The 24,061-nt window shown below is 37.1% G+C and overlaps 1 protein-coding gene across 6 annotated transcripts in view; it reads right to left on the bottom strand.

The window, feature by feature from the left end:
* CD36 (CD36 molecule) overlaps window positions 1–23,800 on the bottom strand; it is a 30,844-nt gene extending 7,044 nt beyond the window's left edge. For 2 of the 6 annotated variants that reach the window (XM_041474549.1, XM_041474554.1), the window contains exons 1-8: window positions 19,349–19,503; window positions 15,930–16,166; window positions 8,123–8,283; window positions 6,004–6,148; window positions 4,684–4,866; window positions 4,452–4,543; window positions 3,965–4,011; window positions 1,586–1,655 (exon numbers count right to left, since the gene is read on the bottom strand). In XM_041474549.1, the coding sequence (XP_041330483.1) occupies window positions 1,586–1,655; window positions 3,965–4,011; window positions 4,452–4,543; window positions 4,684–4,866; window positions 6,004–6,148; window positions 8,123–8,283; window positions 15,930–16,049 (818 nt within the window). In that variant the 5' untranslated portion in view covers window positions 16,050–16,166; window positions 19,349–19,503. Of the gene's footprint in view, window positions 1–1,585; window positions 1,656–3,964; window positions 4,012–4,451; window positions 4,544–4,683; window positions 4,867–6,003; window positions 6,149–8,122; window positions 8,284–15,929; window positions 16,167–19,290; window positions 19,504–23,666 lie in introns of those variants that run through there. The other 4 variants (XM_041474550.1, XM_041474553.1, XM_041474551.1 and 1 more) reach the window with 4 other exon arrangements.
* Between the last annotated feature and the right edge of the window lie 261 nt (window positions 23,801–24,061).

Here is a 24,061-nt window from a genome sequence, read left to right as displayed (position 1 = left end):
TTCCTGGTAATGCTCCTGAAGGATCCCCCCCCAGCTGCCTCTCTCTTAAAAGAAACAACCCCCTCAGGGACCCAATGTCCAGGCTCCTGCCACACTGTTCAGCAAATTGTAGGGGTGTTTCTCTGCAATGGAGAATATCCCACACCTTCACTAAAGGATGTACAAGCTCAGTGCTGAACATGAAAATACATAAAACAGACAAAATTTCAAATACTAATGATGAACAATATAGACAAAACTAACAAATTAATTGAGATCTCTTTTTCCTACATGCAGCTACACCCACAGTCATTGTGAGGTTTTTGAAAGTTTCTGGACTACAGTAGAGATGTTTATCCATATCAAGCATCTCTGATACAGTTTTTTGCTGGCCTTATGGTAATCTAAGCTTTATGACGCAGATAACATCTTGCATACAACCTTATTCTGTTGCATATGAATCAGAATACTACTTAAGCTTCTTTTTGCGAATCCAGTATCAGCTGATACAGAGGTATGGTTGCTACATGGTAATGTGACCAGGACACCAACACTTTGTATTGCAGCCAAACAAAAAAAGGTTTTGCAACATGGACAGAAAAATTTTTCCTGACCCTGCTTCTTCAGGACCTTTTGACAATTGTTATTTTTCTTTACTGTTCATGAATTGTGAGAATTAAATGGCCGGAGGGATCTCTCAAACTGTGTGTGCAATCAATCCAAACAATTTTATCATTTCTCCCCTGCACAGAATTCTGTTTTCTATGAATTGGGAAATGTTTTCCAGTTTGTGGATGAAATTGCTTCACAAAAAAAACCTTTAACTTCATATGAAAACACTGGTCTTTAAAAAAAACCCAACACTCTGCAAAGCAAATGATCCACTTTAAACCTAGTAAAAAGGAAGCATCTGTTTCCAGGCAGCAAAATAAATAAAGGGTTTGAAGCTCCCAAAGTAAATACACTGTGATGCACTTTAAATCTTTTACATTTCTTTCAGTGATCCCACTGGAGAACCTGGGGATGCTGGATAGCCCAGCAGAAGCAGCAGGCTTAAAAGTCATCAGCATGGGATGTATTAAGCAGGCTTATTTGTTTGTAAATACATAAAAATAAAATATGTAAAAATATCCTGTGAGAAAACAATTTTGAGTATCTATTGAATGACAGTAAACACTGTTCTGCATAAATTATTTTTTCCAGACGTGCCAAAGATGGATCTAACCCGACCCTGCTATACCTGTTGCCTTCTCAGACCAAAAAGGCTGGATCCTAGTCTTAGAAGAAGTTCATGACTTTGAACCCTGTGGCCCTCAGTGTCTTTTAAAGACTTCTAACAGCTCACAATGTCACATTTTCCTGAATATACATCTGTAACTGGCTGAAATAAATTACATTGCATTAGCTTGCTACTTGAGATAAAAGTGGCAGAATCAGGCTTTGAATCATGAGCACAACCCATAACTTGTGTTACAGATGAAAAGTTAATGTTGCAGTGCCCGGTTGACCTGAGCCCAAGCACAGCCACTGCAGCCACCCTCTGAAAACAAAAAGCACTCAGAGGCACACTTGGGTGTGAACACACTCCAGGAAGGGAGCAGCCTACCTGCAAATGTCGGAGGAGAAGAAGCGTAGTACCTGATCCTTCTTAACAAATGGCGGGAAGGATGCTCCGTCTGTGAATAAAATAAAACAAGAGCTTGAAAGCAGTTTTGCTAAGAAGACATGATTTAATTTCTAGCTCAATACTCTGTTGTTACTTTCCTGTAAAGCTGTGACAAAAGTAAACAATAGGAGTCATTTGTGGGGAAAATGTTTATGTAAGTTATTGCACATTGACAGGCACTTCACAGATAACATGTAATTGTTTTTGAAAGCGAGCCAAGATATAGCAGCTTTTTTTTTTGCCCCCAGATTTGAAGCTATATGATCAAGCCCATTTAAAACAGAGGCTTCATACTAAGCAACAAAACTGCTTAGTATGAAGACAAAAACCTGTTGCCATTGCTTCGAGGTTTATGCACCTAGGTTTAGAGACCTGAACCTTCCTGAAGATGCCTGAGTCACCTGAAATTGTGACACTCAGTGCTTACAAGAAACACAGCTTTAGACTTCAACACTGTCTATTTAATAATAAACACTAAAACTTTTCCACTAAAGGTTGCTTAAGTGCGTCTCTAAGCTGAGGTCCTTCTAGAACTAATGGAGAGGAGAAAACCACTTCTAGAGCACAATCCATCTCACTCCATGGTAGATATGCAAAATAAGTCAGAGGAGCAGCACTTTGGTGTTGTTTCCTTCCACTTGCTCTTAAAGAGTGCAGACACTCAGATTTGTATTTCTGCATTGCAAGCACACAGAGTTATGTAAGAGCAGCCTCTGCCATTTTCCCAATTAAGGTGTTGTAACAAACCTTTAACCAATACATTTGTTAGTTTTTGTGACAATTTCTGTTTAGTTTCTTAGGCAGCAGCCATAACCAAACAATTGCAAACATCAGCAATATCTTTGAATCCAGCTGGCAAGAGCACGAGGGCTAAATTACATACTGCTGCTTGCCCACTGCTGACAGAAGCGCTTTTTTTTCAAACATTCAAAATCATCCTAAACACACACTCTGTTTCTGAATCTTGGCATTCTTGTAAGGTTGGCAAACATGGAGTCATGTCAAGCGCCATACAAGTATACTGGCTTATATTTTTATCTGTGTATTTTCTTATGCTATACATGTTGAGCTTTCATGTAAAAGCATAAGGTAGAATTCTCATACTTACAAGATTTTTAAACCTGTTGCATCTCCAAATACAGCAATGTCACACTGAATGACCTTGTGAACTGTGCAGCAATCTTTGCTCACAAGTAAAAGCTCATTTTCACTGTACTGGAGCACTTAATTAGTTAGAAGTGCATGTTTATTCCATCAGTTACAGAAGAATAAACAAAAAGCTGACCCTGGCTAAAAAAAAAAAAAATAAAAATGCCAGGCCCCATAAGATAGAGGGGAAATCCTAGAATGTAAAAAAATATTGTTTCTTATAAAATTAACTACATGGTTTAAAAAGGAACTAATCCTTCGTGGCGCACAGAGTTCTGGAAAGTCAGATTCTTGTGATATAGTTTAAATATTTCAAAATACCTTGTTGCACAGTCTGGGTTAAAAAGAAAATTATCTATGCCAGGTAAAGCAGAATGGAAAATGGAGGGGAAAAAGTCCAAACAAAACAGTCCGGCACAAAAGCCTTCATTTACTGAAGGTCTGGATCTTTCTGCAAAAGCCTCCACCAAGACACCTGCCAGCCTCAGCTCTACCGATTGTGGTGTCCTCACAGCAATGCTTTCACTAACCAAAAAGAAAAATATCACCTTGAACAAATGTATCTTAAACAACTCAGCTGTTTACCTATGCATTCCACAAGAAAATTCAAAAATATTTGTCTATAGTCTGTCCATCCCAGTCTAAACTACTTTTCTTCTTCATTCCTTTTCATTTTCTAGTGATCTACAAGCCATTCATCTGACAGCCTCCTCCTTTGTTGCCTCAATTTCTTTTCATATATCAGGATATCCATTCTGGTGCATTTAATTAAATTTTCAACAGTGTAAATGAATGTGCATTATTAAAATGCCAAGATAATTTTCAACTACTATAGCAAAGAAAAAGAATCTTAAATATATTATTCTATGAAAATAATGAGTAGAAACAAGAGAACTGGATAATTTTGTTTCTCTTCCACATTTACTCTAGATGTAGAGGTTGTGCACATGTATAGGTAAAATGATGTGCAGTAATAAATAATTCACATTTTAATAAATGCACACACATGCATATATCATAGTAGTAGTATGTCTGGACATATATAGATACTTAATATACAGAATACAGAACTGGCAAATCCCAGGGTAGTTAATTTAAATATTGTATCTCATTATTCCCTTGAAATACCAAGAAAAGTATTGAAATTTTAAAAAGCTTTAATATGCTCACCTGTGCCATTAACCATATCACAGTGACCTTTCCAGTACGAAAGAGTCCTGTAAGATAAAACAAAAGTCATGCTGCATGTGGTAGTTTCTACCATGTAAGTACTTTCATTATCTGCATTACCAAATGTAACTGTTCCTAGATATCCTGACCCATTAGCAAAGTCAAAGGATAGAGATGTTCATTAATTCAGATAAATTACAGGATCCATTCGAAGGGGTTGAAAGGAATCTATCTATTTAAGAATGCAAAACAGAAGTAAATGCTTGTATCAAACAATCAATAACTGTCTTAAGTCCAAGCTCCTAACAGAACTATTGATAGCTAAAAGAAAGTGATGGTTTGGCTAAGCCCAAGGCCTGATCCTGTTTCCTTTGAATCATTTAAGTTTTTTCTGTTTATCTATAGCTCCTAGTGAAATCAAGTATTAAAAGCCATATCTTGAAAACGGGTTTTTTTTTTTTTTTTTTACTCTACAATGTTATGATACCTTTCATTTTTATAGCTTTCAATTATTGCTGTTTTTGTAATATCTTCTGTCCCAGTATACACACTGTAAGGTCCATCGGTTGTCCCATTATACTGTAACAGATGCAACAAGAAGAAATAACAGTTAGAAATATTGAACAAATTTACAGAATTTTCTTCCTCAGAGCAGCTTTCTTAAGTTTTATTCACAGAAGGATAACTGAAGGCATTGCCTCCTCACTGGTTTCACTTACCGGGTAGAAGACTCCCACAAATGACTTCACACCAGGGAAGGGGATACTGTGTAGGAAGGGATCTGTGTATCCCCACAGTATTTCTTTGACTGTTCTGTTCTGCAGTATGGCTGCATTGGATGATTTAACCCAAGTGTTTATTAATGATTGCATTATGGTGCTTGGGTACACAGAAGGTACAGCCTACAATGGCAAAAAAATATCAATGTTTAGTATAAAATTCTTCATGTGCTTTGAATTAAAGTCACAGAGACTGACTCCAAGAAATGTCTGCCAAAGCCAGTTCCCAGATTTACAACTCCCTTGAAGTTAAGTTTCTACATAAAACTGACACTTCTTAACAAAACAATTACTGGCCATAAGTTACACAGAAGCAGAAATTTTTTCTTGACTGATTACATGAGTTCACCAGATCAGCCCTAATCACAGAATGACAGAACAGCTGAAGTTCAGAGGGGGCCCTGGAGACTGTCTGGTCCAACCCCTGCTCAGGCAGGACCATTGAGAGCCAGGTGCCCAGGACCATGGCCAGATGGGCTTCTGAATAGCTGCAAGTAATGAATTCACTAGAGCTGTGATCAGATGATCCTCCGAAGTGCCTTCCAGCATGGGCTCTTCTGTGATTCTGTGACTGCTCCTATGGCTCTATTTTGTATTTGCACCAACAATCTTCATACTCTGCCCCTTGCAGGCACCTTCTCACAGCAATCCTGAGCATTCATGTGAACACCAGAAAGCTGGTGCAACACAACCAGGGCTGAATATAACGTAGGAAAACTGTAAATATTTGTCAAAGGCAAACATTCTCAGCCTGTGATAAGACAAAAACACCTGGACTAAAAGGGGTCTAGCAGCACTCTAGGTGAAGATCCCTGTGTTCTTTGAGTAACTAAATGCTTAGCAGGATGGGAGAGCTCCAGGATTGCACCATGGGGCCCAGGCTCTGTGGTGGTGAGGCCATGCAGACAGTGGCTGTGGGAAGCAATACAGCCTCCCCTGCCAAGCAGACCTGAGGGTATTATGCAAAGAGCATGGCCAATCCACTCTGTACTGTTCATGCTGTGCATGAACATGCTCATACTCACACACAAAGGGAGCCCATCCACAAACTCTTGATTTATTCCCATGTCAAAATTAGCTAGGAGGATGTTTTTTGAGCTTTGAACACACTGTGGTGAAAGGTGACCCTGCCCATAACAGGAAGGCTGGAACTAAATTGTCTTTGAAGGTCCCTTCAAACTCAAACCATTTTGTGATTCTATGAACTTCTCTTCCCTCAACATTTGTATGTGGACACTATGGCTTTTTTTCTTGACTTACCACAACAGCGAGGTTGAGGATGGTCAAGGTGTCATTTTCTGTCCCAACAGACATATCAGGTTCAAAATTAGCAATGTTAGGCAACATGTATGATATTGTGCCATTCTCAGTTTCCGTGACATTTTCTTTGGGTAAATATCTCACCCTAGAAATACAAAACAAACAGAGAATATTTTTAATCTTTGTCTTTTGAGAAAACACATAACCATGCCTGACTGTTTTTGAAAAGTTGATGAACATTTTAGTAAAATTAATGTTGAACATTTTATAAACAATAAAATGTTTATAAACTTTTCATGTGATTACATTTAAAATTCAATTTTCTGCAAATATTGTTCTTTTGAAAATATTTCCTTATTGACAAATGGACTAGTCTTTCTTGATATTAAAATAAAATCAAGTATTTCCTTTGTATTTTTATGTCATTAATGTACCTTATAATTTTTAAATGAATTATAATTTGTCATATTTCATAATCTACCTCACAGTTGCATGTAATTAGAAGGGGGTGACACAGACATAAAAACTCAGATATTTAATCTGATAGACATGTCTTGCAATGAAACGGGTTAAACCCATAATGTTACTTTGATAATATTTAATATGATGTAGAGGTTTGTAAGCAATCTTTCAGTCCCACTGACGTTCTGCCTGTCATGCCCTGTCAGCAGATCTCTAAGGTACAAATTTCTGCTCCAGTTCTAGCTTCAGCTCCACTCTTCCTGTCCCACCCTCTTGCTGACCCCTCTGTGGGGACAGCAGGGATCAAATAACAGTCTGGGCTGTAGAGAGCTTATCACAGCTCCACCCCAGAAGGGATCTTCAGGATACTTCAGAATCAGATCTTCCAGCATGAGTGTAGGGGTGCAAAGATAAAGAGAACATTTCCCCATGGTACAGATGTAGCCAGTGCAGGTGGGTCTTATCTGAAGAGCACCTGGCTTCTTAGAATTGGTTTGTATATCCGTAATTTTAATTACTGGCCTAATGTGTAGAGCACCTACCTGAAAGTTGGGAGATTTTTTTTTTCTAATTAATGTGTTTTCAAGTTGTTCTACACTGTAATAAATGTTTAACTATTAAAAGGAAGATTGAGAGAGAGAGACTCAATGTCACAGTTACTCAGGTAGACTAAATATCCCAGGAAGACATGAGTGCAGCAGTGAGAGGAGCCTTCATTTCATAGTCATCATTTCATTAGTCTTATTTAGGCTTCTGGCTGAGATTTGTCCTTGAGAAAAAAAGGCATCATCAGCAGCATCAGAGTAAATTTTTTCTGTTTGGTGGGAATTCACCTTCTGCAGTATTTCTTAACCATCCTTCTCCTGATTCCTCTGTAACCCTTTCCTCTGTCTTCCCAGGTACTCTGTGAAACAAAAGTTACCACTTTCCATTGAGAAATAAGAAAGTGTTCAGGCATAAAGGCACTTTGGCTGAAGATGCTGAAATGGAAAACTACCTTGTGAATATAAAATACATCCTGAAAGTTATCGAGAAAGAAATATCCTATCATCATAGGAAAGCAATTTCCTAACATGGATGCCAGTGATAGCAAATATTTGGCTTAATAACTCAGGAAGCATCAGCTAGTCCTATGTCAATGTCACATTTAACATTAAACAAATAATAAAACCTTACTGTATCTATGTCCTAGCTAGTCCACTCAGAAAAATGAATGTTTTTCCAAGCAAAATTTGAAAAAAAGAAGTTATTGATTAAAAAAGTGATAAAGGAGAAAAAACAAAACCAAACCACATTATTAAAATAAATTATTAGTGATGCATGGATGATAAAATAATCTCTTGGTTTTGGGGCATCTGGCACATTTTCTCCTATTATAAAGCTGGTGAAAACTGAACAGGAAGGAACACAACCATCTCTGTGAGATTGTGGCTGATGGATTATTGTTTTTTCTCAAGAGCAAGCAGCTTCATATCCTGTTACCCATCTCTATTTTTGTTTTCATTATGTTAGACACAATCCAGAAATTGTTTGGGATTGCTGTGTCTAGGTAAATTAGGCATTTTTGTCATGTCTAACTGAAGTACGATGCTGGAATTTCAAAAATAAATTTTATCTCAGTAGATATGATGTTACGTATTAAAGGGTCTTTTCCTACCTGTATGTGTAAGGTCCTCTTTGTTCAAGTTTTGGTTGAGCTCCCTCCTCCATAACCTCTGAAGGATTTAACACATGGAAAATCCAAAATTCCCTGTAAACTGAGCTTCCTGGCACAAGCCAATTTTGAAAAGCAGTGGTACCATTGACAATGACAGCTTCCTGAAAGTACAAAAATCAAATTTAAAATTATCCACAAAAGAAACAAGTGAGAAGTTGCATTTACTTTTTAGGTGATAGTTGAAGATTTCAAAGCAAACAGAAAAAAACCACCATTTTAGCATCAGTATGAGATGTACAGCCCAGTTGGCCAATATCTGAGGCAGCTTGACATTCCTGCTCAGTGAGAGCAAAAGTGAGTCCCCCTAAAACAAATGAGTACAAAGGTGATACAATTGCTGATGCAGCCAGTAGCAAAGCTTTCCTATTGCTGTGGAGGGGCATTCCCTTAGTTCTCAAACACTTGCCAAAACCACTGATCATATAAAAAGGGAAAATCTTTGGTGACAATGATACCCAGCAGGTTACAGAATCCATAAACTGCTTCTCATATATTGCAAATAGCCCAAGGGAGGAAATAAGAGTTTTGTCTGAGCACTTTTCAGGTTCTAGTTAATTTTGCATCCAGAGAAATCACATAGTGCTCTTGAAGGACTGTTTCTTTGACAGAAAATCTTTTGCCACCAAAACTGAGACTTTCTAAAAAATCTCTCTAATTCTGATAACATTTTATTAGGAAATTTTCATCTAAGGAGGAAGGGACAAAAAAGAACATCTGGAGCTCCTCTAGAGGAATCCACAGCTTTAAGTCTGTGCCGCTCAGCCATATGGCAAATTCAGGCCTCAGGACTGTACACTGAGAAGGAGTTTTAAAGTAATCAGGGGAGTGCCTGCTTTGCCTGGTCTGTATCAGGTTTTTTCTATGAGATTTTCCCAAACCTTGGGATAATGTAATTTTTCCCCTTGGTGGTAAAGATTCATGAAAATGTTTTTCAATAAGAAGAAAAATCTAGACTATGCATTTCCAACATAAAAGATTATTTTCTTTATTAGAGTGATTGAAGATGAATTAGCTAATTTGCACAACTCATGAAGTCCAGAAATTAAAAGGCTCTAATTTCTCTGGAGAGCAAGGAAAGATATTTAAAATTAAAAGTTGCTAATTATTTTTTCTAGTTTAAGTTTGTGCTTCTAAATTCACTTGGCAATCACCAGGTAAACAAAATAGATACTGCCAGTTACTGGCTCCTGCAGTTAGAAATAAATATCTCATCTTGGAGAACTTGTAACACTGTCAGGATTCTGTCTGTGAAAAGCCTTTGTATGGTGAAATTGCAAACACCTTTCTGATGGTGTAGAGCACTGAGCTTGCTGCCTGAATGTCTGCTATAATTTACGTGCATTGTGTGATAGGGGAAGGAAACCTTGCTGCAGCATGTGTGATATCATCTTGAGGCCTTGCACCCAAGCCTCAGAAGGTCAAACTGTCCCAGCTGTGGCCCAGCATGGGGCAGACTACCTCCTGGATGAGGAGGGAAAAGCTTGCATGGTTCAGAAATCTCCTTCCCAGTTTTCACAGAGAATTGCTCCAAGAATCTGGGAGAAACAGGATGATATAGAAAGTGCAACTCAGTCTGCCCAGAGTCTGCCAGTGATCTGTACTCAGCAGGGTCCTGAGATGGGGACAGATTTGACCACCCACTGAGTAACCGGTGTGGGCAAATTGTTAAATATCTAGCACAAATATGGTCAAGAAGACAAACTAATCTCCCTAGAAGACAATACTCCGGAACAGAGAATAGAGATGTTTCAACCTCGTGACAATAGATCTGTTTAACAGATCATCAAGTGGTGTTACATACATTTTAAAATTCTTCCCCTCCATCCATTCCCTTCTCCTTATAGCCCTCTGCCAGGGGTTAGAGTAGTGCAGATGCTATGCCAGCTCTGCCACTGCACTCTGCCGGGTCACAAAGTGTGGATTTGCAGCCCACCATTCACTGTGACACTAATGTCACTGTGGGCACCTTGGGGAACACTGCAAGGGTACAACTGATCAAATCTGGCAGTGAAAGGGACAACTGGGTCTGGCAGTCCACAGTTCCTGATCTGTCTATTGCACCACCTCGTATGCCTCAGGGAGCTGTTTCTGCCTGCTAGACAGGAGGAACATAACTCCCTTATTTTTTTGCTTTCTGTGTTACCTTTCTACCCGTTAGCCATTTGGCTCAGGGGTCTGTGTAGAGGGAATTGGCATTAGAACATGGGAAGCAGCAGGACAAAAGAAGGAGGGGGAAGGAAGATAACAAGACCGTTACTTTCAGTGGCATTTAGCCATTATTGTTAGTAACATTTCTCCCGCAAAAGAGGTGTGTGTGATTCTCTGTCACATACTTTGAGAGTGCAAATGGTGGGTTAAAGTGGAATAAAAATCTGGAGCTCTTTTTCATGTCTTCAACCTAATACCCTCACACCAGCAAGCCCTTTGTTTTTGCTGTTTGATCACTGCTGATCTATCCCTAAATATTACCTCCCTTTCTGGCTGAGCATTTATACACTTCCCTAATAATACTGCTGTGCTTTGGGATGTTATGAGAGGAGGAGTAATTTTGGAAGCTAATATGCAACTGATAGTAGAAAACACTTCTCAGCTTCCTAGTCCATCTGCAGCAGCTCTAATATCTCAATATTTAATGCAATAGTTAATGCAATAGTTAACTACTGTCAGCAAAAGCAGCTACACAAATGCGATTGCTACACAGCCAAGTTCATACCACGACCCAGCAGCGCAAGATTGAGTGAAACCACTGGGAACTTTGACCCTTTTTCTTTCTGACAATTTCCCCCCACTATAGGTGGGTCAACTTGCAATACATAAATTCAAGAAATGCTGAGCAGTCAGCAATAGAAACTTGCTGTATTTCGTTGATTCAAAGTAAATGAAGCCATCGTGATTTCTGATGAAGAAACACAACATTTAAGACAAAGTTTCTGTCTTGACAAAGAATCTGGCCAGATGGACAAAAGATGCCATTTTCAGGGAACTGTGAAGTGTCACAAATACTTTGGACTGGAACAAAATATTGTGTATGTTACCCTGCCTACATAAACTGGAGGAAACAATGCAATTCTGTAAAACTGAAAAAGTAAAGCTCAAGAAAAGCAAATAATCTTCTCCAATTTTGCAGCTGGAAGAATGACTCCTATTACTTGTTAAATGATGATTATTAGCTTATTACTAGCCTTTCTACTCAGGCTTTTTTAGGTCATAACTTTTATTTCTTTTCAGACCTTGGTAACAGAATACTGGGTCTCAATAACGCTTAAAATTGATAGTGTGGGAGTATGTGTGGTTAGATCATTTGTGTTCTGCTGAGAGCCAGCACTTGCTTTATCTTCATTAGTTTGTTTAAAGAAGGCAAATGAATGTCACAAAGACAGTTTTAAATTAGAGGTGTTTCCAATGCTTCCAGTAGCTGAGGAGATATAATCTGGCCAATCACAGATCACAGATATGTAGAGACAAATGAATAAACATAATAATAGATACAATTGAAGGCCATATTCCTAAAAATAACTGAGACTAACCCAGTACAGCACAGAGGCATTGTGGCAAACCATTCATCATTTTGTATTATCAATTCCTCAGGAGTTCAATATATTAAGTATTATTATGTGGCTTCTGTTCAGCTCCTGAGCATATGCACTCAGGTAGAAAGCAGAAGATCTTAGAGAAGTGGTGATAAAGGCTTTTCTAGCAAATAATCCACTACCAATAGCATTGAGTGGTTAAGCCTAGCTGGGAAAAAACCCCATAACTGAAGTGATGGGACATTTGTCTAAAAAGATAATATTAAGGAGGGAAAGATAAAAAGTAGAAATTGAGCTATGTCAAAACATTTTTTTCCAAAAATATCAGATAAAATCTTTCTGATTTGTTGTTTTAAATACTCATTTCCTTTCTTTTTTTTTAAATTTTATTTGAGACATGATTATATCTGGTATTAATGACACCAGACATGATAATGTTCAACTGAAATGTATAGAGTCACTGAAAAAGGTGTATTTTATAATCTTGAGCAAAGTATTTCTTTGTAGAGAACTCTGAAATTTCCATGTTTCACTCATAACTATACTAAGATCTATTTCTAAACCCCTAAGACCTTCATGGAAAGTTCTCTCCCCTCTGGACAGATTCAGTGTTCATAGAAATTAGGACAGGACTTTTGCCCTTTGGTCCTGAAATCAAAGGCACCTTTCTATGAATAGTATCAGAGCTGAAATACTTTAGCACTGATCTCCTTTTGTGGATCCCTGCCAAGGTGCTGCTGCTGCTGGTGTCATTTTGAGTGCACTCTTCAAGTGACAGTTTCTTTAAAGAACCTTGAAAACAATTCAGAACATATATATGTATATATACATACACACACACACACATATATATATGTATACTCATACATACAGATGCACACACACACACACATATATATATATACACACAATTTTTTTTTTAAACTCTGTCCTCTGCTGGACATCAGAGTTGAAACAACTTATCCAAATTATTAGAGACATAGGTCTCATTCTGAGGCTACAAAACATAGCCATGTGCTCTGATCTGAAGCACAGACACCTGATAATAAATTAGAATAAATGAAGATGTGACATCTGGGTGTTTTATGTTACATGAATTTTGTTTGGGTTGTCCACTCCTGGACTGCTCATGGGTGGAGCACAGCATCCACCCATCAGGAGATAACAGCCAGGAGACTCAGAGTCTCTGCCCAGTTCCTAAGGGCACCTGAGATTTTCTGTACACTTGCAGATGCTTTCATTTTGCTTCAAAAACAGTTTGCAGTCTTCCAGCACAATAAACCCTGCCGTGTTTACTCTGGCTAATCTCTCAATGACTGCAATAAAGGAGAAATGAGGCTGGTAAAGATGTGTGCTTAAGGGAAGCTTAAGAGAAGCATGGTTAGACTTCTGCTGCTAGCAGAAAAGGACCAAGAAACCCTATTGATTGCATTGATTTTTGAAATTAAAGTTCCTCCAATTCACTGGGACATGCTAGAGAAGTTCATCTGGACTTGATTCATCTTGCTTTAGAGTAAATTGACAGTAATGTTATTTGACTAAACCTTGATAACAAGTTAATTTAGGACAATTTGTCTTGCTATAGTATGGAGTTTCCTAAAACTGTTCAACATTTGTTATTCCAATTCAGCAATAACATTTGATTGCAACTTACATTTCCTCCAAAAATATAGAATTGGTCCTACTACTGTGCAATAGACTAGAATTTTTTATGAGATAGGACAGCCAGAGGAAAAACTAGGGGTCTTTTTTCAGACTTTGACTGTGAAGAATTTAAGAAAAGATTTTGCCTTTACTGTTTGTGTCTGAAACAATTTCTTACCTTTCATTAGAAATATGGTACATTGAGTTTTGTTTTCACCAGTGGGTGAGGACATCTTTTAAATTTTTCCTCATATGACTACAAATGGAAATAACGTAGATTCAATAAAGTTGAAGAAGTCCTCCAAGATCATCCAGTGCAGTGCTCACTAAACCACATCGTGAAGTGCCGTATCTACTAATTTTTTGAACACTGCCAGGGCTGGTGACTGCAACACTTCCCTAGGCAATCTGCTCCATATAAATGCTTACAGGCCATATCTGAAAGAACATCTCACTCTTTGTTCTTTTCCTGTCCTACGGTCACTACTCTTAAGAAATTCTGAACATATTTGTCATGGAAGCTGATCTGTTTTTACCAAAGATTTTCCATAAAAATTACATTTCCAAAAGTGAAATAGTTCAGAAAAAGAAAAAAAAAAAGTGTTTTGAGCATTCTCTGCTTGGCAGATCTGTTTCCTTTGCAGTCAGCTCTATTTTATCTTAAACACAACTGCAATGAATAACAAATTTGCTTTTATTGACAGACCTTTCATCAACAGGGCAAAATAAAATTAATTAAATTCAAGTCCCTCTGGAGGATCTGCTGAACTGATCACATGTTTCAGCCCATCTTGTCTGAAATGGAATTGTCTCAAAGTCTTATGGTGTCTCTGAATAGTCAGCACATTAAACAGAAAGACAATAGTCTGGTATGACTTGTGCTTCGGAAAAAACATATCCATTTACTTAAGTAAATAAAGCCACTACAAATTTACTCTTTTATGTTGTATGTGATTACTGGTACATTTTTAATACATATATATACACATCAAACAAGCTGCCTTGAAACAGATACAAGCATCTGAAACATGATCACAATGAAGAAAATTAGAAAAGTGGTTGAGGGGAAATTACTCCCTCTAATGCTACCACTACAGACTCATGCAGGTATAATTGAGTATGTAGACATTTGCAAACCATGCTGTATAACTGGTTCATTACTGCTAGTAAATGGATGAACACATAACACTGCCAGCATTTGTAATTTGCTTTCAAAATATTGAATGGTATAAGACGACACTCAGGATTAATATAAGTATGTATTCGATATAAGGAGATAGAGATTTTTAAATTTACATGCTTTTAAGAAAACCCATTATTTCCTCAATATGGCAAACAATTAAAATTGTTTGTGGCTTTTTTTTTTGTAAAATGTTGCAAGGTGGTTGAGGCATTATCTAGTGAGATTCTTTTTTAGTCTCTATAAACCTTAAAATTCTTTAAATTCTTGAAAAATACAATACAATTTTCCAATAGGATTGGAAAATCCCAATACAGGCTGGTTTTAAATGGATTACCTGAAAAAATTAAGATATTTTATAGGAGCCATTTTTTAATTTTTTTTTTTAATTATATTATAATATAGCCAGGGCCTCAACAGTCAGTTCAGCATTTCCTGGCAGTTCATGTATCCACCTCCTCAATTGACTACAACAGCTATTGGGCTAAGGCTACTCTTCCAGAAGAGCCTTTGGATAAGCATCTCCAAGATGTCCACAATCTTCAGCACCACAACAGATAAATAGCAGGACTAAGCAATAGCCAAAATCTTAAGTTCTGTTTTTTAATCATCAGAAAACCAACCCTGGGTGCAGTGACCCTAAGGCACCCGTAGTGGACATGCCAGGGCTTCTATTCCACATTACTCCATGATTTAAACCCCCAGTTATGTCCACTTTTCACCAAAGATCTAACAGATTAATTTTTTTCTGTTTTCTTTACATAAAATCTAGATTTTAGGGACAGAAAATAATCTAAAAATCAGAAAAAACTGTGTCTGCCAGGTTTAAAACATTCTACTTCAATCAATCCTCACACTCAAAATGGAGTGATGCATTTTATTAGATCCTCCAGTCATGTGGAGAACATCGACTTGGATCATACAATCACAGAATGTGAAGTGAATACATGAAGTGTAGGATTAGATTCTGCAGCAGAAGACTGTTTAGATTATTTGCAGAATATAAATATAACTGCATAGAGTGACTACCAAAGTATGAAAATAAAATTTAAAAAAAAGGAAAAATAAAGAAACATGAAAATATCATAAATAAAATAAAAATAAAACCCACTTACTTCTAAATTAAATTCTGAAAACACAATATTTTTAGCTTCTAATGTGAAGCACAAGAGAGAGCAAACAAGTGAATGTGGAAATAGAATCAATATATTTTTTTAAATGTTGCTGTTGCATGTATATCCAGGGAAGTTTGGAGCACCTAATTTATAAAAATGATGTTTTACAAAGAAATGAAAAAAAAGGAAAGAAACAGAACCAGAACACAGGATTAAAAATAATGAGTATTCAATAACCACAAACCATATGTCCTGGGGAAGTAAAAAAAAATAAGTACCTTTTGTACTGCTTTGCCTATAAGATTATCTCCAACTGGTATTAGAATTCCTCCGAAGATAGCCAGTACACCACCGATGATGGCCCCAGTGAGGAGCCCACAGTTTCTGTTACAGCCCATTCCTCTTTCTTGTTAGGGTACAGGCAAACAGTGTACAAATATTCTTGCTGTAAGGCTTGATGGTTTTTCCTCTCTTCTTGGTCTGAACAAATGCTCTGATGTTCTTCAGAGAAGCTGCTAATATAAGCAGAAAGTGAACAAAAATCAAATTCCAAAGCTCGAAGTACAAAGTACATGAGATGAAGCAGGTAGGAAGATAACAAGGCAAAAACAGCCAGGCAGCGGCCAGCCACTGGCAAATATAAACCAAAAAAAAAAATCCAAACAGACTAAACAAACAAACAAAGTTGCACGTTCTTTTGGCTTATTGCCAATTGCTTATTACATATGATTATCTTCATTCCAGGTGCCTAAACAAACTGGTGAGTTTTTTTCATTAGTCTTTTTTTTTTTTTTTTTTTTTTTTTGAAATTTTTTTTTAGGCAATCTTGCATTAGGGCAAGCTGACATTGTTATTATTCATATGACATTCTTCCTGATGTAGACATCTTTAAATCTCCCTCTGCCAAAGAAGGAGGCTATAGATAGCTCTGCTTTTATCTCAGCCTGCCATGCCCATGGCTCCCGCTTCAGGAAGAAGCAGGAGTTACACTGCTCTGGCATCAGCTCCCCTGGCTCTTTCTGCCTTGTGCCAGTAAGAAAGTCATCAATCACAGTTCTTAAAGCAAGACTAGAGCTTGATCCTTGAAAGAGGTAATACATGTAATTTCAAGATTATTCAGCCTCAGAAGAAAACTGTCTTCTGAGAAGATAAGATTTGCTAGTCATATATGTTAATATGTCTTACAAACTGGCCCCTAGTGAAAGGGGTTGTAAAGAAAATCAGAATGACACTAATGCTAAAGTGGTAAAATATAAATAAGCTCCCGGTGATATTTTTTATAGACTTTTTATTGTTTATGAATAATTGAAAGAGCTGCCTAATTTGCAATTTATTCTTTATGATTATGAATTAATCAAATACACCAAATTTGCAAGTCAGTTATTTGCCTTAGACCTCCAGTTAACAGAAAATCTGCCCTTTTCTGTTTTAGAAAAAGTTTTCTGTTTTTCACTGTCCATGTCCTTTTTATTCTTACTAATTTCTGTTTATTGACATGTTGTGAACATCTCTAAATCAATTTTAATGCAGGTAATAGTTAATCACAGTTTCAATTTCAAGAGTTAATTACACATTCAAGGTCAAACATAGAGAGAAGGAAAACAGGAAAACAGAAAAACAGAAAGATGAAGTGGAAGAACAACTCAACCAGTTTGCTCATGAAGACTGACAGTACCACAAAGACTTCATTAATTCCTAAATAGTAAAGCAGCTATAGGAACAGTGTGAGTTCTGTTTCCCTAATCAGTTACATGATCCTTTTATCACATAAATGACGTACAACATGCCCTAACAGATTAGGTACCATGGTCAGCGGGCCACTCCCTTGTCATCCCAAAGTCACAGAGATGTCACACCTCTACCTGGCATCAGACCCCTCCCTTTAACTGCATTGGAAACCGTTCGCCTTCTCTCGAGCAGGTCATGGCTCCCTTGTCTTTAACAATGTCTATTTCTGTACTTTTGAAATCATTTGGTATGTTAAGAATTTCTCCATGGATATTTTCAAGCAGAATGACCAAAAGACTCTTTGCAGTCTTGGGAAAATATCCCTACTATCCTTACCATAAAAGTCAGCCTGTCCATCCACCTGCCACAAGGTCATTCCATGTAGTTCCCACTCCAAAGGCATTAAAGGCTTTTTGATGTAGTGGATGTGTTTAACCACAAATTTCAAAGCATATTTAAGTTAGAAATTTATTAGACTTGAGGAACTTTGAAGTGAAAATCACTAGGAGCAAATCTCTTATGGTTGTAGCTGGGCTGAGATCAGGATCTTCAGTTGGCAAAGACAGAACAGTAAAAGGCAAGTAATTGGGTAGGTGGTGTGGGCATTTGAAAATCTGATTGCTTTTAAATATTGTAGCAAATCTGAGGAAAAGCAGAGATCCTCAATAAAATCAAAATCTGAAAAATTGCTAACTCCATTTGATTCTTCCCCCAGTACAAGATTTTTTTTTTCCAGTCCGGTAACATTTTAAAATTTAAAATGAAAATTAGTACTTTCAGAAATATTTAAGGGGGGCTCTTTATATAGCATCAGACTTTTTTTCTTGACTTACGTACTGAAGATTTTTAAATTCCACAGTAATACACATTTCACCAAAATACATTTCCACCTAAGTTTCTACAAGCTTTTCCAGTGATTTTTTTTTTTTGGCAGACTGCTCTCATGAGCACTAATAATTAACAGTTAGAAAGCATCTGCTAACAACTTGTGTCTATTCCAAGCTTCTGCAAATTGAAAAATATTCACCCTTCTCCCACCAAAAACAATGTAATAGCAGTCTAGACATCCCAATTTATGCAATTCAAACGATAAATTACACAACTGTGAGTGAAGAGCACTCACACCATAACAATCAATTCATATAGAAGTCAACACACTATTCTCATCTATCAGAACTGAATTGAAAATATGAAGATTAAGGTAGAAATTTCCAAGAATGGACTTTGTGGGAATTTATATTCAAGTGAAAATTATATACCTTAAGCAGAATAGAAAATACCATAAGAAAATTAGCTATGGTCTATGAGGCTGTTGTATCATTAAGACTCAGATTTGACTACAGGATTAATAAGATTATTCACCTCATTCTACAGTGTTGGGTATGTACTTTTTAATACTGTTTCAAAGATCCTTAACAGAATTTTAATTAATAACAATGAAAATGGTCCATTCAAATCTCTGAAAGACAATTTATAGGCAACTGCATAAAAGGAAAGATGAAAAAGAACATTAAATTCTTTCTTCACTATTTAACTTAGACTTCTGTATATGTCAGCTTAAAGCAAGCCCTTATAAAATACAAATAATCTCATTATGTATTTGATGTTTTTGAAATTATAGTTTCAAGCTTTTTAACTGCAATACTGAATGCTGGAAAGTTTTCTTTAAAATACGCATTTTTTTATAAATTCATGGAACTCCGGGACTATTTTCAAGAATATTAAATATCAAAAAACAGAATGCAATTGAGAAAGCCAGCCTTACTGAAGATAAAACACCGCCGTTATCGTAACAAAGCATTTCACTAATCCATGTAAAATGTCACTTTTTCTTGCAAGCAGCTCTGTAAAATCCTTCCATTTTATTTTGCATTAAAAAGAAATATTTTCAAGAGCTTCCACCCGACTGACCTTAAAAGTGTTCCTGAGGAAAACCCTCTGATTTCAAATGTTGTATCGTATGACTCACCTTGAATAAGGGCGACTGATTTTTCAGCTGAACACACAAGTACTTAGCACATGACTTGCATCAAGTTACCAGCAGACAGGCAGCTAAACCTCCCCACCAAGCACATAGGCTGTGAACTGGGGGGGAGTGTTTATATATTCCAAGAGACGTCAGTTCCCTCTTTATCTTTTTTTGCCAGAAGAAAAAGTTAAGTTGTACTGCTGCTGGGGGAAGGGGTTATTTTTGCAGCCTGACTAAAAGCCACTACCTACATCTCGTGGTAGGATACTTAGCGACTGCAATCTTTATCCAAGTTTGATCCAAGTGAGTCAAAGGTCAAGGAGACAAAAGGGTAACTTACTTACTTGGTTTCTGGTCACTTCTTCTTTCATATCTGCATATTTTACTCATCATGATAGTGTATTTTCAAGTAAGAAAAATCAGGAAATTTCAGAATATTTTGAAGAGGATTTTTTTTTCAGGTATCAGATACAATGTTTCCTTGCCAAGTGCTAAGGCTTTTCCTATTTTACTAGAAGTTCAATTAACATCATCCCAAAAGCTTCTTTTTCTGAATGTATCTAAAATCCATTTATTTTTACACTGACCTCTCTATCAACCAACGTGTTACTCCATCATATGTCCACTACTAAATAATAACAGTTTGACAAACTTTTGTAGAAATATTTTATAAATACCTCTTTATCTCAGGTGAATTCAATGAATTGATTGTTTTAAAAGATTCTTCTGGCAGCAGCAAGAGAAAGTGACTTTTATTTGACTTAATTTTGAGAGAGAAAAAATATTCCTAGAAATAGATTCTTAGGTCCAGATTTTCATGGTACTGCACTGAATAGTTTGCAAGTCACAGGTTTAGTATTTTCTCTCTGTTTGGATGGACTGCTTTTCTGTTATTTTATGTTGCTCTATTTGGAAGCTTAGCTTCTGTGGGAAAATCTCCCTTTTTCTAATCTATTTCTGCTAAGTAAATCTAAGGTGGATGAAAATTAATAAATTTGAGGTTTTTACCTCCTAGTAGTGAAGGCAAGACTGAAATTGAGCCTGCTCATTTGAAAACAACTTTTTGTGCAGTTTTCAGTACAAGGCTTGCTGCCAGGGCAAGCTTGTGACCCTGAATAACTCCAGCTTCTCATCCTTGAAAAGTGCAGAAATTTTGTTTTCCTCTATTTTGTACTTAAAGAGGGATGCTTGACTGCTGAAAGTTAAGCAGTCTTCCACACTGTGCTTGCCATAAACTACTTTTATTGTTATTAATTGTTTCTATTGTACATGTCCTCCTCGGATAGTCTCCTGAGGATGTTCTTGTTTGGGATCCTCCTTCACTGCTGCCTGTGGAGAGGTTCCCTACCATGCTCATTTTCTCTGCTTGCAGTGTGTGGGAGTCAGCGTGCACCCTTCATGAGGAAAATATCTACTGGGGTTTTTTGTTGGAATCTGCTACTGTCAATGTAATGATGTTCAGTTTTCAACATATGCATGCTGAGCTGTACCACCTAATGTTATGATTTAAAATATCCTACTATCATCCTGCACAGGCAAAATCTCTTCCAGCAGCAGTCCTTGGCAGTGAAATGAGGACTGCCTGGTTCAACTGCACAAACAAGCTAAAAGGACAGGAATCTGAGAGAGAAGCTGTAAACTTTTGGATGTCAGTCATTTCTGTTTCTTAAAAACAAACTAAAATAAACCATAAGTATTTTATGGCCCTGTGCCCTCTGACTTCATATCAGAGTTCAGAGGCTGCAGAGGAGAAAGAAGAGACACACAGCAACAGAAGGAGGACACAAAAAACAAGGAGTTGTGTACTTCATCAGAGTCCCCAGTGGTGCAACAACAGACAAACTGTCCCACAAGGAAAAGCTGTCAAAAAGGAGAAACAGTAAATGACACTCACATGCCTCATGAAGACACAGAAAACTGCAGGAAGCAGAAAATGGGAATGCTGTTGCTATTTCCAAATGAAGTCCACATACATTTTGTATAGTAAACATACTACTGACAAGAAAATGCTGAAGAGATGAGTGTTATTCATGGCTTTTATACATATCTCATAGTAGCCCTTGGGAAAACACTTTCTTTGGGGTGCTTTCCTAAATGCCTTCAGATCTTCAGATTCCTAAATAAGTTATGTCTCCTTTTTTTTTTTTTTTTTTTTTTTTTTTTTTTTTAAGGGTTTTTAAGGTCTATTCTATCAGACATACCGTTATGGTACATACAATTTAAATTTTCAGGATGATTACATAAATATTCCCACATTCCTGTAGGAATTCTTTCCTGTACAGTATAGCACAGCGTGAATTTATATTCCTGTGTTTCCCAGTTATTACACTCAGAATTTTTCTCCAACTGTCTATCATGAAGCTTATAAAAACTAGTGTTAACATTAATTCTTGTTCAGATGTGGAAATGTTACATATGTTAGATGACATTGGGAAGCAAATTAGAAAGCTCCAGGAAAGTCCTGTTTTTACTTTTGCACCCTCTGAACAGTTTAAGAACATTAACTGTTAAAAAACACCAAACAAAATCTACTTTGTAGTTGTTAGGTAAAATGTCAGCCCCTGGGGCAAAAGATTAGGCTAATATTCTCAGTATCTAAAACATGATTTTCTATAAGCTTTTTTGGGTACTCTCCCTGATTGTGAGACAAATTATATTAACCTTCTTTCCATGGTAAGTTAATGCACAAATTTACTCTTTATCCAGGTTATTGTATTAGCATCATTTTATGTGGCTTCTATTGTCTCTACTGAAAATCCTGTTGTCACCACTCAGTGGCCCTCTGGCTTCTTCACAGGAAGTGGGAAAGTCCCACAGGAAGGGTTGTACCTTGCTCAGTAGTGAAAGATTAAATCATTAAACCTGACCCCCTCAAAAGAAAACAAACCATACACACACACAAGAAAAAAAAAGAACCTATGGCTTTTGTCCCCAAACAAGCTCTTTCTGATTCAACACACTCGTGTTCACCCATGTGCCCTTAGTTCTACTGAGAAGGAGAGTGATGAAAATTAATCATCTGGAGAAGAAAAAGGAAAATGTGCAATATGCCACAGCTGGGTGAGATTTCTTCCTCTCTCTGTGTACTGGAGATACTATGAGGTATTACTTTATAGGGAGGGATATTTTGTATTCGTGAAAGATATTTTGATTTCCTAAGGAAATTAAAACCTTCTGTGTATCACATCATCACATAGTACACAAGAAGCAGCACATGAGTTATCCACTCAGGCCAGCTTCAACAATTCACTGCACTTCCACTTCACAAGAGCCATCCTCAGGTGAACATGGCCTATCCTCATTGCACATAAAGAACATGAATATATAACACACAAATTACAAAATAATAACTAATATAATTCCCAAATTCACTATTTCTGTCTCATCTGTTCTCACAGTGACTGCTATTTTGTATAAACTGATTTTCCAAAAGCCACAGGATAGAACAGAGTTTTATAGGTCAGGTCACTTCACATAAAAGAAGGAAGAACAAAGATATCTTATTTGTTTCATTTTTCCTTTTACTATCTTATCTATACAGCTCTAAAATAAAAGAAAGGCATAGCTTCATGTTATTTTTTTTCTTGTTTAAGTCAGTTACAAATATTTGTTACTGATAAACTTATCCAGCTAAAAGCGGGCATCCGGAGACAAATTGATTTCTTTTCCTCTCACTAGAGATGAGTGAACAAAATTAATCTCAAGCACTCAAAATCTTTTCTTAGACAAGACTATATAGAATCATAGAATCATACAATCATTAGGATTGGAAAAGATCTCCAACCTTTGACTAAGTACCACCATTTCACTAAACCATATGACAAAGTGCTACAGCTAATTATTTTTAAACAGTTCCAGGGAGTGCATATCTTCTAGAGGTACTGATGTTTCGCCTTTAACTGTAAACCACCTAACAATGGACTTAAGTTAGGCATCTAATGATTAGAATTATAATGTTGGAACAATTCCACTCAAAGTCCCCAAAAAGGTCTTTGATTTCCTCTCCACGTCAGTGCACTATACTGATGGTACCAAAACACTTGCACAAGGTTCTGGTAAATGCATACAGATTATGAAAAATATAGAAAATTCAAGAAGAAAAGTTCAAAATATTTACCAGCTGGCATTAATGGAAAGTTTGGACAAAGACTGCAGACATGGTATCACACTTTTTTGCTCAGCTCACATCACAGATTTTACTGCAGGTGTGTTGACCTTCAAGGATTGCCAGTGCATGCCCTGACTCATACTCCAACCACTCATACCAAGCATTATTCAACCTCCTGAAAAAAATATCCTCCCCAACATGCATTAATACCTTGTTTCTCCTCACAAGAGCTTGGAAGACTCTTATCAAACTGCTGTGTAGCTCCTTCATTACCCACTAGAGACTCCCAGCCGTAGCTTTCCCAGCTCTGTTAAGTGTTAGGTCCTAAGGTGCTGTCCCTTGTGGTTCCCAATGTGTCCTGACGATATGGAAAAACATCCTAAAATACCAGTGGCTCAAGCCAACTTGGCAGCAGTACAGTGGAAACAGTGTGATATATTTGGCTCCTGCCACTGATGTGTTCCTCTGTCAAACTGCAATGAAGCTCTTTAAGGGGAAAATGGGTGATGGAAAACCCAGCAATTGCTCCAGGTTTTCCCCCTACATAGATTGCTTTTGGGCTCTTCTTCACTGATTGTGGCATGCAATAGCTGCCACCTTTCTCA

The sequence above is a fragment of the Pyrgilauda ruficollis genome, unplaced genomic scaffold, assembly GCF_017590135.1.
Source record: "Pyrgilauda ruficollis isolate IOZ18807 unplaced genomic scaffold, ASM1759013v1 scaffold33, whole genome shotgun sequence".
In the NCBI taxonomy this organism is placed as follows: Eukaryota; Metazoa; Chordata; class Aves; order Passeriformes; family Passeridae; genus Pyrgilauda; species Pyrgilauda ruficollis.
Note: the sequence above shows the minus strand (reverse complement) of the source record. Positions and strands in the feature narration are given on the sequence as shown.